Source organism: Ictalurus furcatus, chromosome 20, assembly GCF_023375685.1.
Source record: "Ictalurus furcatus strain D&B chromosome 20, Billie_1.0, whole genome shotgun sequence".
Lineage (NCBI taxonomy): Eukaryota > Metazoa > Chordata > Actinopteri > Siluriformes > Ictaluridae > Ictalurus > Ictalurus furcatus.
The window spans coordinates 17,561,180-17,577,244 of NC_071274.1; the positions used below are offsets into that span (position 1 = coordinate 17,561,180).

General features: G+C 40.1%; 1 protein-coding gene across 4 annotated transcripts; it reads right to left on the bottom strand.

The window, feature by feature from the left end:
* shda (Src homology 2 domain containing transforming protein D, a) lies at nucleotides 1-16,059 on the bottom strand. 4 transcript variants are annotated; one of them, XM_053651160.1, is made up of 9 exons: nucleotides 14,972-16,059; nucleotides 14,111-14,170; nucleotides 12,195-12,307; nucleotides 11,740-12,073; nucleotides 9,351-9,504; nucleotides 8,118-8,327; nucleotides 6,067-6,247; nucleotides 5,276-5,395; nucleotides 1-3,336 (listed from the first exon to the last, which is right to left on the bottom strand). In XM_053651160.1, the coding sequence occupies exons 4-9, from the start codon at nucleotides 12,067-12,069 to the stop codon at nucleotides 3,150-3,152; spliced, it is 1,182 nt and encodes a 393-aa protein (XP_053507135.1). In that variant the 5' UTR covers nucleotides 12,070-12,073; nucleotides 12,195-12,307; nucleotides 14,111-14,170; nucleotides 14,972-16,059; the 3' UTR covers nucleotides 1-3,149. The 4 variants fall into 4 exon arrangements, with proteins under 4 accessions (XP_053507135.1, XP_053507134.1, XP_053507136.1 ...); XM_053651159.1 differs by lacking the exon at nucleotides 12,195-12,307; XM_053651161.1 differs by lacking the exon at nucleotides 12,195-12,307 and having other exon boundaries at nucleotides 14,968-16,059.
* Nucleotides 16,060-16,065: the final 6 nt, after the last annotated feature.

Here is a 16,065-nt window from a genome sequence, read left to right on the forward strand (position 1 = left end):
AGCCTTTATTATTATCATTTTATTTTATTTTATTTTAAAAAAAGCTTATTTTATTCAAAAGAAACAAAGTACAGAAAGTCAGTCATCATAATCAAGCACAACTACAGTGTAGTTCTCTAATATTACACTCTGCAACAGAGTAGATCTTGTGATAATGCTAGCGTGTGCCAAAGGTCTAATAGCTTTACAGTATACTCCAGTGTTTTTCAACATAATCTTCTTTTATTGCATCTGTAGCCTACGTGCAATTATCATACACCAGACAATAATCTGACACACAACAGAACAGAAAAGTTCGGTCAAAGCGAACTTGTAATGGACGTCTAAGAGCAGTTGTTGGGGGAATCGATAGATGTTTGCGCAAAACACTTATTTCAGTTATTTCTATTGGGACATTTCACTGTGTGCATCATTCTGCCCTGTGGGCTTGTGTCTGCGGCGAATCACAGTCGTGCTGCTCATCGGTATAACCGCACTCTGCCTTGTGAAATAGTGCTTAAATAATGCCAAGTTCATATTTGTTCTTTCATAATTGGGAATAATTTTACAAATTGAATAAATGACCAGGGTAGTTTCTGTCTAACACCATGCTTTTTGGTAAAGTGTTATGTCAACTGGTGGATAAATGTTCATAAGAAGAACTTTGGTATCATAGGACCTTTATCGTTAGAGTGTAGTGGGTGTAGTTTAGAAGTTGCATTAGGAGTTTATCAATTGAGTTCAATTGATGCCCTTAGACGTCTATTAAATTGAAGTTTTCTGTTCTTCTCTCAATGCAGGGATACGTGTCGAAATTCTTGCCTATAATAATGCCACACATACTACATATGCAGTAGACAGAGATTAGGTTTAAAAACATTGATCCATCCCTTTAACTACACAGCTGTGAGGACTTGTGTGATTTGTGATGGAAAAATCATCTCAATCAGTGAAACATGTTATGGATATAAATATTGAACTTCCAGGATGTATTTCGTGTCACGTTTTTACTTTTTTCAGTCTGAAGCTCAAACTGACCAACACAAAACATATCACACACACACACACAAAAAACACATCAATCTTCTCTGTGAAAACTAGGCTTCAGATATAACCTATGTTTAAACACAATCAAAATAAAGCTTCGTTTCACTCAATGGGAAACGGCGTCAGATAAGGAGGAGTGAATAATATTCAAAGTGAATCTCATAATGGTGTATTTGTTCACATGTCCCCATGACTACAAAACTGTTTCTATTGCTCCTATTTACAAAGAAATTCAACTAAAATGTAAACCGTACAATCACAACAAAGGAAGTGTTACTGGTGCCCATGTGTTCAGTAGTTTCTAGTGTAAGTGTACAGTGTAAGTGTGACCTTTCCAGCTGTGAATGGAAACCTCTGATGAAGCGCAGCCCTGCAGAAACGGTGGCTTCCTTTCTCCTGCCAAAAAAAAAAAAAAAAAAAAGGATAGAAATCGTTGGTGTACAGAGGACGGGCGCGACTGAGTGGTTCACAGCTCTGGCGAGGTGAAGATTTCTCTTCCAATTTTCACTTCTCTCTAAACTCGCGCCCAAGTCACTGCCTCCGGCACGTGCAGCGACGGTTGCTCGGCTGTGCCAGGGAAAGACATTCCACACGTTCCACAGCTGTTGCCTGGTTTCCTTTAACAGTATGTCTCAATCACCCATTATCAAAACCCACAGTGGCTGCAAAAACTCCAAAAGATAAATGGAATATTCGCATTCATATATTACTATACAAGCAACTTGATTTGGCTAAGCTTGATATTTATATCTATATCGTCTATAATATTGACAGGGATGCATCCATACCACTTTTCCAGCGTAAGAGTACATGTTTTTTGTACTCATCAATACCAATATTGATACTGAAATGAGTAGCCGACGTAGTACCTTACCATCAGGGGCATCATGGAAATATTATTTTGGTTGCTGCTCCTAACAATTAGCTCCTAATGATGAGTATTATGGATGGTGTTTAAACATTATCTTTAATATAGAGACTGATGCTGACTTGAATGCACAGTGAAGCATCAGCATATACATACCCTTGCAGCATTTAAAATGCGGTGAATTGCACCTTAACTCATAAGGGGAGTGAGCGGAAACGAAGCGTCCGTGTCTTATTTCTCGCTGAACGGAAACTTCACTGCTCCACATTTGCGTGCGCGCAACTTTCAGTACCTTGAGCTCAGTGCTCACATATACTGCTCAGCCCTCTTCACACTCTATTAAACATACTGTTAACGCATCTTATTGCGTTTAATCAAGTTACTTGCATTGTAGGAAGATGTGAAAATTTCAAGAGAATTTACTACAGAAGTTTTCCATCTGTCTTACATTGGAAAGGTGATTCTGAAAATACCTCCAGACTCCTGGCATTTTGTACACTAGGCTTACCTTACACAGTATAATGTGGCATCGGAGCACTTACGTGTACAAGTATCAGTATTGATGCATCCCTAATTACGGATATCTTAATATTCATCTATCGGGTGCCTAGAGCAGGAGATATGGAAGGAACAGTACAAGGATCTACAGCTCGATGGGGTGTAGGACATGCTGATAACAGTGTGGCAGTTTAGCAAAGGCATTTCCTAAAAGAGCACAGTAGAAACTGAGCGTCCATACTTCCGTCGTTTAAGGAAACTCCAGAATAGTGTTGAGGCCTTTCTAAAAACTGCCTAATAGAGTACTAGTTGTAAAGGCAAGCGATGCACTGTACGAAGGTCATTCTGGAACACAGTTTTGTTCAAGTCACATAGTGTAAAGAGTATTAGAAGCAAGAGGAATTGTGTAGTGTCAAATGTATTCAAATAACCTAAAGCATCACTTCAGCCTTCACATTAATCTTCATTTAAATTCCAGCCTGCAGATGAACCACACTCCAAATTGTGATTCAGAGCAGATTCAAACCAATTCATGAAAGATCATTGGTAGCCATTATTAAAATCCACACATAAAACTACACATTTCATCAAATACAAAGCGCTACTGCAAGCTGACCAATATTAGACCCTGAGTGTGTGTGTGTGTGTGTGTGTGTGTGTGTGTGTGTGTGTGTGTGTGTGTGTGTGTGCACCCTAAGCCAAAAGAAGTCCAGGCCTGTGCTTGTGTTTGTGGGCCAGTGTGCAGCTGTGCATGTTCTCAGAGAGTCTGGACCACCACAGGGAAGAGCAGAGAGAGGTGTTCTGCACCCCGGATGGGTAGCTTGTGGGTGGTGTAGTAGTAGATGACCTCTGGAATTGTGTCGAAGGGGGGACTGTTCTCGCCGAGGATGTACTTCCCATCACGTGACTGAGAGAACTTCATATGCATGAAGCCGTGACAGCTCCTGAAAGGACAGTGAAAAATGCAACACCCACTGGTGAATAATTAAACAGCAAAAACAAACACAGATGGAGGAAAAAGCAAGAGGAGAAAAAAAAAGGAAAAAAAAAACGAATGAGGAACAGACACATGGCTGACAAGACCTCGCTCCATAGGCGCAATTATAAAAATAATTTATACGGAATTTGCCTGCAGTTATAAGCAATCAGTTCACGCGTAAAGCACTGACACAAACATGTTAAAATTAGCTTTGAAGAAATTAACGAAGGCGCTATGTAAAGAAAGAAAGAGACGATTAATGATTAAGCAAATAGCAGGCAGAGAGACAGAGAGAGAGAGAGAGAGAGAGAGAGAGCGCGAGAGAGGGCGTGAGAGAGGTATTGCGCCTCTGAATGTTGGCTCCCCCAAGGAGCAGCTTTGCAGGATTATCCTTCTCACAGTGTATTGACGACATGGGGAGAGGGAGAGCGGAAGATGGGGGGAGGAGGAGAAGAAAGCAAGGTCAAACGGAGGGAAAAAAAAAGGAGGGTGGGTGGAAGATGACAGCGTCGGATGGGAAAAATGCCCAAGACTAATGATTTCATACACAATCTTACTGGGTTATCCAGGGGTCATACCGATGCGTTTCGTTTTCAAGGACTAGATTGGTTTTTGCATGGCAAACAGGCATTGAGAATAATTTCATCGCGGTGTCAGATTAAATAACCTAAGGCGGTGAACATATTGAGAGGGAGTTTTAAATTTATATGGGTACAAGTATTGTATGTTATTTTTGAAAATGTACAGTATTTCTTTAAAACAACTTTAACCAGTTAACAACAAAAATAGCATTACTGGAGATTTTCCAGTTCTTCAAGTTAAAAAGCTTAAGCTAGGGTGCCTTGGGTTTTCTTCTGTTGAAAAAACAAACAAACAAAAATGAATTCCATACCATAAAGCCATAATTATTAAGACAGGGGAGAAAAACACGGTATACTATGATATTCATGAGCAGCTGTGAGTCACCCTGGCAATCCGGGAATAATAATTCAGTTAGGTTTGGGGGATAACACACACGTCATACACCAGCTCAGATACAGCATCATACATAAACCTTAGAAAGAAAAGAAGTCCGTCATCGTGGTGACTGCAGGAGCCAGAGCCAACAAGGAGAGAGAAAGAGTGAAGAATGTGAGACTGTAACCTGTTAGCAAGCTTCTTCGGATTTCTGTTGGGCTGTGCCCCAAACTGTGTACTTACCCTACTAAATAGTACTGTACTACTCCACTGGTGTGATTACTATTTAGGCATGCTAATTACTGTGCATTGTGCAGTAATTGTGCAGTGTGCTGGCTTCAACATCCTCCACAACCCAGCCTCGATAATATCCATCATGCATAACTCATGTGTTGACCAAACTGCTCAATTTGAATCACAGACCTCTCCAAGCAAAATTTCACAGCTTCTACATAAAACCTTACGATACCACTAAATTAGCTTGAATAGAGTCGACAGAACATCAGAGGAACTTAAGCAGCTTTGAAGACTTTGAACGCTAAGATGCCACGTTAACACAGTACACAACACGGAACAAAGCAAGGCTCTAGATGAAAAGACACCAGATGCCCTTGCTGCTTACTGCTTTGTGAACATCTGGGCAGGATTAACTGGTGATTTGGCAGATACGTGCTGATTAACAAGCAATAACAGCAGGAGTCTAAGACTTTGAAAAAGAGAGAGAGAGAGAGAGAGAGGCGTATTACCCGAGACAGCATATGACATTACTGTAAGCACATTAACCCACTGAGTGGGAATAGGAGTATGTAACTCTAGCATATAAGAGGTTGTATATTAGGAGACAAATGCGCACTGAGCTAAAGTTACTGTAGTAGGAGATGATTAGTCACTAAGAGGTGTGGTATCTAAGGTATGTATGGAGGAACAAAACAAAGCCTGTGTGGTACCTGAGGGAGAGAGAGTAGTCGTTTCTGCTTGTCTGACTGTTCCTCACCAGGTAACTGCATTCTTTGCACAGTGTCAGCAGACTCTCAGCTTCAGAGCGCGTCAGTGCACCGTGGTACCACCTACAACACAGAGACATGCATGATGCAGCCTTTGTTTCTATATCTAACTGTACAGTTCTGTTGCAACAATGAAAAAAAAAAACAATGTATTGACTACAAAATAAAAAGCATGCCGTTTTCCTCAACAAATTGTACCAACAGTCTTTTTTTCTTTTACATAAATGCAATACAAAGAGAAAGCATTTTATTTATATTCTGATCAATGCAAAATTTGATAATATTGAAGTGAAAATGCAAAAATGTTAGTCTCTAGTCTAATCTGTAGTCCTTACTGTTATATTCTTTTTTGTATTTATTTAAGAAACAAATCAAAGACAACAAATTTGGTGCAACATTTCTATTGTCCCCAAAAATACAAAAAATAAATCACCTTTTAATAGTAATAAATACTGGCTTACTAATTGACAAATTGCTCAAAGAAGCAACATCAATCCAAGCACTTCTTCCATGTTAAACTTAATGCTGTGCACTGTGACTGGTTAAACATTTCATAAACATATTTATAAGCATGGCGGTTCCATAGCTTACTACTGACAAAGGAATAAATGAATAATTACAGGTGCTTGATTGACATGCAGGAATGTATTGTCATGACTACTTAAGACACACATTCAGTCACCTTTCAGGGGGGAAAACAACAACAACAATATCAACAGAGTTGTAATACATACACTTGTTGTTCCAGAGGTAATATAGGGTCCACCCTCTCCCCTAGGATGGTGTGGAGGTCACTGGGTTTGCGTAGACTGGTGACCTTGCTGGATGGAGGACTGGTTCTGGATGCTCCAGTTCTACGGTGCTGGTCCGTGTGGGGCAGTGTGGAGCGCTCCCAATCGCCACCATCAAACTGTACTAAAAACACACAGACAACAACAACAACCTTCAGCCAAGACAGAAAAACAGACATGTCCAGAACTTCAATGGAACAATTCATAAAATAAGTAAAAAAAGTTATGAAGCAATTTCTACTCTAAAAAAACATCACCAAATGAAGGCCTGATGAAAGTAAGAATCAAGACTAATGAACCCTATGATTTTTGATGGATGATCACATCATCTTTCTGGCAGCTGTTCTTCCTAAGGGCTAACTGGGATGTTCATCTATCCTGACTGACAGACCATCAATCACATTCTATCTGTGCTTCACTTTTAAAACCCCACTTGCCCTTCTGTACCTCATCTCTCTCTCTCTCTCTCTTTTCTCCCTGTCTATAGAATAGTGACTAGTGTATTTGAGATACAATTTGAGATGTCCTGTTCTATCTTCTACTCTTCCTCTACTCTTTGCAGACCTCATGTAATACATGCAATACATGTAATGCATCACAGTAGGGGTTTTTATGATGTAGCTGAAACACATAGGGTAGCCTACTAATTCTATTTGGTTTTATAAATCAGTAGTTGACTACACACTCTTGTGATTACACATGAATCCAGGAACTGGTTTCTGAACTAGCAGACCATGAACAGAGCATCCGTATTGCATCCGTAAGTCCTTGGACAAGTCTCTTCCTGATCCTGCTGTGACTCCTGACTCTGGAGGACTGTCAGTCTGATTTAACACTCCTGATCTGTCAGGCACACTGCCTGCTCACTGAGCTGAGGGCAGATGAGCCTGCACAGTAGCGCTTAATAATTTACGACACTAGTACAGAAACAATACGAGTAACATAAGAAGCACGAATTAACACTGCAAAGAGATCAAACTGTGAAATGAGTTAAATAATGTGTTTGAAAGTTTGTGAACCCTTTAGAATGTATGTACCTGCATAAATATGATCTAAAATAATCAGATTTTCACACAGATCATAAAAGTAGACAGAGAGAACCCAATTAAACAAATGAGAGAAAAATATTATACTTGGTCATTTATTTATTCAGGAAAATGATCCAATATTATATATCTGTGAGTAGCAAAAGTATGTGAACCTCTAGGATAAGTACCTGCTCATTTGAAGGTGAAATAATAGTCAGGGTTTTTTTTTTTCTTCAATCAATGGGATGACAGTGAGGTGTGAGTGAGCGCCCTGTTTTATTTAAAGAACAGGGACCGACCAAAGTCTGATCTTCACAACACGTTTGTGGAAGTGAATCATGGCACGAACAAAGAAGGTTTCTGAGGATTTGGAGAGTTGTTGAAGCTCATGAGGCAAGAAAAGTTTTTTTTAAAAAAACATCTCGAAAGAATTTGGACTCCACCAATCCACAGTCAGGCAGATTGTTTACAAATGGAGGAAATTCAAGACCACTGCTACCCCCCTCACTGACCAACAGTTACCAAAACATTTAGTTGCAGTTATTGCTATACAAGGGGGTCACACCAGATACTGAAAACAAAGGTTCACTTACTTTTGTCACTCACAGATATTTAATAAATAAATAAACGACCAAGTATAATATTTTAGCTTCATTTGTTTTGTTGGGTGCTCTTTGTCTACTTTTAGAACTTCTGTAAAGATCTAATGATGTTTTAGGTCATATTTATGCAAAACTGTAGAAAAGTCTAAAGGGATCATAAGCTTTCAGCCACCACTGTACATATGCCTGTCAATTTACCATCAGATAACCTTCGAAAGAACATTCTTGAGTAGTGCTATGCGACAGGAAAGGGAGCGATGCAATCGCCCAGGATACAGATTGGATTTGCCACACTGTTTGGTGTAGAAGCGCTACAAATGATTCAGGGTTTTGGTTCACAACTCTGGCATATGGCAGGGCTCACCAGCTAATGCCTTGGAGATGTTTTCCTTCTTCCACTCCCAGGGCTGGTCATACTCATCTGCAGGCCTTTCGTCATCTTGGGGCAATCGATTCTCCCGCTCATCATCTGGGAAACCGGTCCTGTAGTGTCCACGCTCTTCATATGGACTGTCGTAGAGCTGTGGGCTTCCCCGAGAGACAGTGTGGCCATGCTCCGAGCCGTGCTGCAACTCTGCAGGGAAACATAACCAGCTCGTTGGCTTTAAGAACGCCTTTAGGTAGTGGGTTTCTCTTATTTACAGGAGTGAAGAAAAAGTAATAGAAAGTAAAAGTAAATCATGGTATAATTTGATGTTTTATCACTTTATCACTGTTGATTTAAGGCTACTATGCATTTTAAGTAAGGAATAATTGACGACGGGCCGTTGAATTATTAGAGAAGAATGCACACCTCGGGACGTTACACCTTGGTTGTGCATTATTTTCTAATAATCCTCCGCTTCGCCTCGAGGCCATGTTACCACTTCGGGTGTGCGTTATTTTTCTAACTATTCGACGGCCCGTCATCGATTATTCCTGGAAAATCAAAATTTTCAGTCATTTTGATTGTTGTTAAATGTGTGCGCTGTAGTGGACAGTAGGCTAACTTTTCCGTTATTTCAGCAGAAAAGTGATATGTAACTGTGATGCAGTCAGGACCAGACTGGAACTACTCTAGCTGTACATTTACTGAAAAATATCTGCACACCTCAGAACGTGCGTCAGCCAATCAGAATCGAGAATTCAACAGCCCTGTGCATATTTTATGCACAACCGTCATCAGATCAGGCAATAAAAAAACTGTTTAGTAATAAAGTCTTCTACAGATTTTTATGGAGAAACAGGCCTTTCTGCACTGCTTTCCTAGTTTCCACTCCAACAAACAGTTTCATTGGAAATTACAACTGGAAATTCAATTAGATTCCCCTTCAATTAGACTCCAATTTCCAAAAATGTCTTTCTTCTCAGAATTAAACTGACAGCTTGACACTAATGCTACAAAAAGCTCTTAATGCACAATTCAAACCTGTACAGCCAACTGAAATAGCCAGTGTTCTCGTAACTCGTGTCCTCCCACAGCACTGCCTAGTCTCTCCTGAGTAAATGCTATTTCCGGCAATGCATTTTTCTGCTTTAAACGGCTCCCAATGTACCTCTCCATGCTCTCTGTATGGTATATAACCCTTAGGGCCTGTGGATTAGTGAATCAGCTCACCTGTGATGACTCTCTGGGCCTCGAATGGTTCCATGTAGCTGTTGCTGTTTTCTACGGAGCCGGACTCCCAGCCGAGATGGGCTCGTGGGTCTGGACGAGCGTCGAATGGGTCTGAATAATCAGTGTCCCCCACTGCTGGAGCAGATGGAACAACCTAGGGGGGATGAGAGAGGCAGAGGGAGAGATTTAAGCACTGTCTGTGGACAAAAGATTGGAGGGGGAATAGAAAACTATGGGAGTGGGGGTAGTGCTGCCTGAGGGTAGCTGATCAACACAAAAGGTAAAAAAAAAAGGATAAATTGTGTTCTCAGTCTTGGTATTTATACTGCTTAGTACTGGAATTAAAAAGCCACAATGACTAGGAGTACTATGAGGGCAAAATCACTGTAAAGCACATCTTACTAACAAAAGAAAAGATACAAGAGATATTGATTAGTGTCGGTGCTTAATGCTGACGTGGTGCTCCAGTGCTGATTTTTGCCTGATGAAGGCTACTAGCGCTTTACAATCTCTTTGCGTGCCTAAGTCTCGTTTTGACAGCAATCAGGTCCAATTTGGGCAATGTTGCGTGGTGCTCATGAGAGTTCAGGGCCAATTTTGACCCATTTTCCAAATGCGTGCTTGTTTTAGGCTACTGCTGCTCATCGAGCTCTGCTTCTGTTCTAACAATTGCCTTATTTCTAACATCCGAGCATACAGCCTTAGAGTTTAGGTCAGTGCATTCGCCTCAAATCAGAAGTTGGTGCTTGGAATTACATCACCTTTGACCTCAGTGTGTTTGGACTAAATCTCATCAAAATCTCATAAACAACCTAAAAGGTTTACCTTCTCCAAACTACTGACTGATTTAAAGCAAATTCTACTAGAGGGATTAAAAAAACCCCCAAAAAAACACCTTTTTTGTTGATGGTTTGAGCAGTAGGCAATGAGATGACATAATATCGATATCGCAATAATTTACACCACAATAAACTAAGATATCAATGGTATCCTCAGCATTTTCAGAACAATTACAAACTGACTGGAGGCAGCTGATTAGATGTTAAAGATTTCTACTGGAATGTTAGATTCTATGTTAACATTTAGCACATAATTGTATCCTCCCCTTTTCAGTGTTAAATAATGCATTTTGTAGGAATACTGAATTCAACTTTCTTTTCCCCCCAGTCACCTTGAGAAGACCATGGTGGTGGTAGCATCATGTGGTGGGGGTGCTTTTCATTAATTAGTCCATACAGGATTGCATGGACTTTAGTTTTGTGATCGGTGTGGGCAAAATTGCTTGATTTTGTGGGAACACCTGTTCCAGTGTGAGGCCATATTTCCACCACAGGCACTTTTTCAGGAACACTGGAAGGTAATTTAATTTAAATTACTCCTTCAGTGTAGGTTGCTATCTGCAGATCAAGAATTAATAGGGTAGAGCTTGCCATACTGGTCACCACAAGCTTTACCGAATGACACTCATACAGATTTTTTTTTTGTGGAAATTCCCCAAAGTTTATAGCTAACCAAGTGTTTACTAAACCAGACGTGGCAGAGCATGACAGCAAAGTCAAATATTTTCATAGGCAAAAAAGTTTCTAGTGCCTTGTTACTCACGGCAAGAGGCGAAAGGGCTTAAAGAGTGAGCTTGCTTTGTGTGTGTTTGAAGCTGGGGGAGAACAAAAAATGTGGACATGAATGGAGACAGTCATGGCTGTATTGTGGAAGTACAAAGCAGGAATTCTTCCAGGAATCATGTTGTTCTTGTTTAGTTAAAGAACCCTTTAATTGTTCTAAAGGTTCAGGAAGTTTGTGGACCATAAAAACACTTTCCCTTTACACTTACCTGCATAAACGCGCGACAGTGAAAGTGCACCAGATGCCTGGTACCTAAACACACATTTTAGGTAACTTCAGGAAGTATACTTTTGCTAGTATTTGGGCACAGTGAATAGAGCTCTCTACACTGTTTTATGATGAGGTTTACAGGGAATAACACACAAACATTAATTGTGTCTCAAGGAAAAATCCCATTTCACAGCATCCTCAGGCAAGCAGCCCAGTGAGGAAAATAATAAAAACTAAACAATAATCTTCATCCTTATCGCCAGACGACCAGACACAACAGAGACTGAGCTACCACGATCAATGCGAGTGTACTGCTGTAAGCTTTCACATCGTGTCTGTTACTAAGCACCTGTTCAAATTCCTTACAAATGTAATTTATAAGCTACATTAAGGCCATGCTTCAACCTTAATAGCGCTACTGCACTACCATTAGGCTGATGTATACTTGACCCAGGCTATTTTTCATTGAAGAAACTTTCCATGCACCTCTCCGCTGACTAACAGGCTGCACACGGTCAGTCTGTGCAATGCATCAAATAGGAAATTGAAGACGTACAGGGACATGAGGCTCCTCGAATGAGACGATGCCCAGTGGGACCTTGCAGCGGTTGAATTCCTGAGATTCCACTTTTATTAGTCTGTGCTTAGGAGAGACGATCTTGACCTCCATGCCATTGGGCAGAACCGTTCCGAAGGAAGGAAATGGGTCACTGTTCCCCGAGCCATTATTTGCTCGGTTGGAGGGTTCATACGGGTCTTCAAAGTCCAGCTCCTTCTGGGCACGGTACGCACGAAGTATCTCGCTCTCTGTGTAATCGGGCTTGGGCGGCTGCGGAGGTCCTTTCCTGCTGCCAAAATTCAAGTAATCTTTCAACCACTTTGCCATGGGTCTGCGCAGGGAGAGGAGGGGGAGGGAGAAAGGGAAAGAGAGAGAGAGAGAGAGAGAGAGGAGGCTTTTCCTGAGAGTTGTCATTTTTCTTACAAGTTGATCACTGTGTATTTTGCACATACCGTCTAGTTTATGCCACTGTGCATACTGGTGTTGAAATTGCTGGTATTTGTCCAGATACAGTCTTGGAAAATCTCATGTGGCAGAATGAAGGAATAAAACACCACCGGGCATGCTGTTATAGGAGAATAAATCAAAGATGAGATGGTGTGATGTGAAGCAGATGGCTGTTACCACTCTGAAATGATTATTTTCCAATACCAGCATGCCCTGAAGTGTTTTAATCCTGTTATAGCTGGATGCTAACAGTTTTTTGTTTTGAAAAATTAACTAAAAGAACAGCATATCGTAGTTTTTGTCTATTTATATCCCGTTTACATTCAATGCCGTGGAACGGCCGCTAAACAAGTTAATTCCTCTCGCCTATGTTAGAGCAGCTATAAACATTCGTTCCCTCAACAGTCTCTCTTTATTTCATTCCAAGTTAATTAAACAAAAAATGCAAAAAAATGCAGCTTGTCATGTTACAGCGTTACCTCACAGGGTTACAAATCACCAACACTGGAGACTCTTTCCAAAACTGATAAATAAACGTCACCTGACAGGACAGATATCAATCAACATAGATTCCCCCCCCCTTTTTTTTAAATGTGGAGTGTTCACCATACACGAATCCTGCACATGTTTTTAATATACAGTAGAAACGAGAACATATTAGAACGAAGACATTAATATAAACCTTGCAGCCTGAAACTATTTTCAGAGTTGCTGCTATACGGTATAAGAAATAAAACATGATGGAGCTGTTACAGGAAAATAATCATCGCCAGGGTGGTGTGAAACGGATTATTTTCCAATAACAGCTCAGTCATGTTTTATTCTTTCTATAACAACAGCTCCGGCAATAGTTTCACTTGCCCCTGAGTGTTTTACTCTCCTTATATCAAAACAATTTGCCAAATGATTACAGTTTTTCCACTTATGATAGAATGACACGTCGTACTTTGAACCGTTCATGGTTACATTTCATGTTGTTGTGCTGCTGTTATAGAAAATTACCAGACTTCTGACCAATCAGAATCAAGCATTCAACAACGCTGTAGTGTAAACTTACATAAAATACATTTTGCTAATTTTACGCACAGGTCAAATCAGAGAGCATCAACCCATTTTGTTTTGCAATTCTGTGCTGAACTGTAAACCACAAATCATTTACTTTTTAATGTGCACCTAATATGGTTTTGAAACGTACCTAAGTTTGTTTTAGATGTTTCATGTAATAGATTTACATGCATCCAAGGTTAAAAAACACTTTAATGCACTCATAATTTAAATTGCAGCGTTACCTTTGTCCCCCCCAGTGTCACAAATGACTCGTGTAATGATCCGTTCTAAAGGATTCATTTTAAACTCCTCCTTTCGGAGAGCATACTCTGCTCTGATTGGTCCGATGTCCCAGTCTGTTGTGAGTGGTCTACAGCTGTCAGCGCGTATCAAAAAGGAAACGCCCACTACCATAGAGTGTATCAGCTCAGTCTGTTCTCCAGCAGCTGATAAAGACCAGAGGTGGGGCTTTTTGTTACAAACCTACATAGGTTAGTACAGGAAGTAAGTCTGGGATCACTAACGACTCGTTTCAGCTGTTCAGAATCGGTTCCTTCTTTTGGGAGTCAATAACTCCGTTTGTCCTGTGCTTTGATTTCTGAAAGTTTGCAGACGTTTTTACATGCACAAACAGCTCTATAACACACTACATGAAAGGTAATATTTGAGAGAAAAAAACCCAAAAACATAATAGGTGCACTTTAATAAAAAACGAAATCCGAAATAAACTAGACACTGTATATAAAGACTGATCCCCCAAACACACAGTAGTATAAGGTTCATAAACACTGACATTACACACAGTCTTTATTATATGGTTTGATGATAGTTTGCATCAGAAATAGTGAATGCACTGTGCATCAAGGGTTGATACCTTTAATGTGCCCGATTCATCGATGCCTCAGAACATCAACCTCCGTCAGTTTGTGCTCGTCTATAAAAAGAAGGAAGAAGGGAAAACTTAGCACACTATATTGACTTAAATCCCTGAGGGACTGCCCCTCCACAGCTCAGCCCAACCCTGTGCATTCTTTCCTTATCGCTGTGTGCTGCAAGTGTTGTTTTTCTTTTGCCTTTGGCGTTTACTTTGAATTCCTTGTTTTCTAAACTTGTCTTAAATTTCCTGAACAGTTAAATAAAACACCACCACCACACATTCAAGAGCCAGCTTGCAGAAAGTTTCTGGCTGAGTGTTATTAACGCTGCTAGTCTGCTAGGCTAGCCAAAACAACTTGCATGTACCTTGACCCGTAATAACAACCCATGCCCAGAATGACCAAGCTTTACATTCCGTTTCTTTTTTTAAACTTTTTCATGTCGAGAGATTTAACTGTTAGGAAAAATAATATATAACCAGAGCACTTCCTTTTCTGCAACCGTAACTATTTATCTGTCGAACAAGCCTGTTAGGGATAACGTTATAACATTATTCTCACAGGACCCTCCATACTAGCCAGCAACAAGCTAGCACTGGGCTCTGCTTGTCGACAGAGATACAATGAAGAAAAACGACAAAATACGGGTTTTCTTTTTTTTAAGTAAGAACAAGAAAGAATATATATATTTTGCAGCTAATATTTTATTTATTAAACAGTTACCATTAGCAAGCTCGCTTCCAAAATGTAGCGTGAATCCGCTATTGTGGAAAGCTGAGGTTAGACCTCCCCCCAGCCTACAATTAGACTACCGTTAGATTTGTGATAAAGGTAAAGACACGTATACTTCACTTACTTACCAACGCCTTAGCGATGAATTTAAAATGATAATAATAATTTTAAAAAACTATAAATAAAACAATTTTGCATGGATTCTGGTATCCATCTGTCCGGACAGGATGAGCGTCTGCCTCTGGTTTAATGAGTAACGCGTTATGGCAGGCAGCTGCTTAAATCCAATAGGCAGGGACTTGTAGGAAAGCCCACAGGCTTGCTTTTGTTCTGAACTGTATGCCATCTGATCAAATATTCATCACGTATTCCCAATTTTAAGAATTTAGAGAGTTGTCCATTCCCTTTGTGAATAAGAACGTAAATGGTATGCGTTAGAGAAGACATTTATAATTCCCTAAAGATACCACACACTTTTAATGGATGGATAATTTATCAGTGTTATAACATAATCTACAGCTAAAAGGATGTGAGGAAGTCTAAGTACTAGTATTAATCTATCATATATTTTGTATTTATTTTAGTTAAATTTATAGTCAGTTGACTTAACCTCCTACACTCTGAAAAAAATTAAAATAGTACCAGATTGTACCTTTCCTTTGTCCAGGGGTTACTTCCATCAAGGGGACATCTTTTGTACTGTTAATATGCATTTTCACCTGAAATCATTGATATAGTGGATCTTTAAACTGATTTCATTCATTCATCTATATTTACTTAATCCTGGTCTGGGTCAGAGCCTATTCCAGAAAGGCTGGGTTTGAGGTGAGAATACACCCTGGATTTACACACCATTTACACCTACAGGCAATCTAGCATAGGCAATCCACCCTGGGCATGTTTTTTTTGGGAGGTGAGATTTAACCCAAGCACCCAGAGGAAACCCACACAGTCACAGGGAGAACGTATTAAATAAGATCAAATAAATCATAATGGATTTTGAGATTTATACAGCACAATGGAAGCGTAATCCTGTTGCGCAAGAAAGCAACACACATTAAATAAAGCGTGTTACGCAACAAAGTGGATATACTGATCTGATATTAACCGCTGAGATGTGGGATATTCCACAAAAGGAGGCTCCTGTGTCAAAATGTAGACATGTTGGAGAGAGTGATGTCATCTTTATGGACGGATACCTAGTCTTTTGGCATGAACGTTT

Coding starts and splice junctions, on each gene's coding strand:
- shda (XM_053651159.1), bottom strand. CDS start 12,069: ATGGCAAAGTGGTTGAAAGATTACTTGAATTTTGGCAGCAGGAAAGGA. Junction 8,328..9,350: donor GGCCCAGAGAGTCATCACAG/GTGAGCTGATTC, acceptor GTTTCCCTGCAG/AGTTGCAGCACGGCTCGGAG. Junction 6,248..8,117: donor CATCTCCAAGGCATTAGCTG/GTGAGCCCTGCC, acceptor GTGTGTTTTTAG/TACAGTTTGATGGTGGCGAT.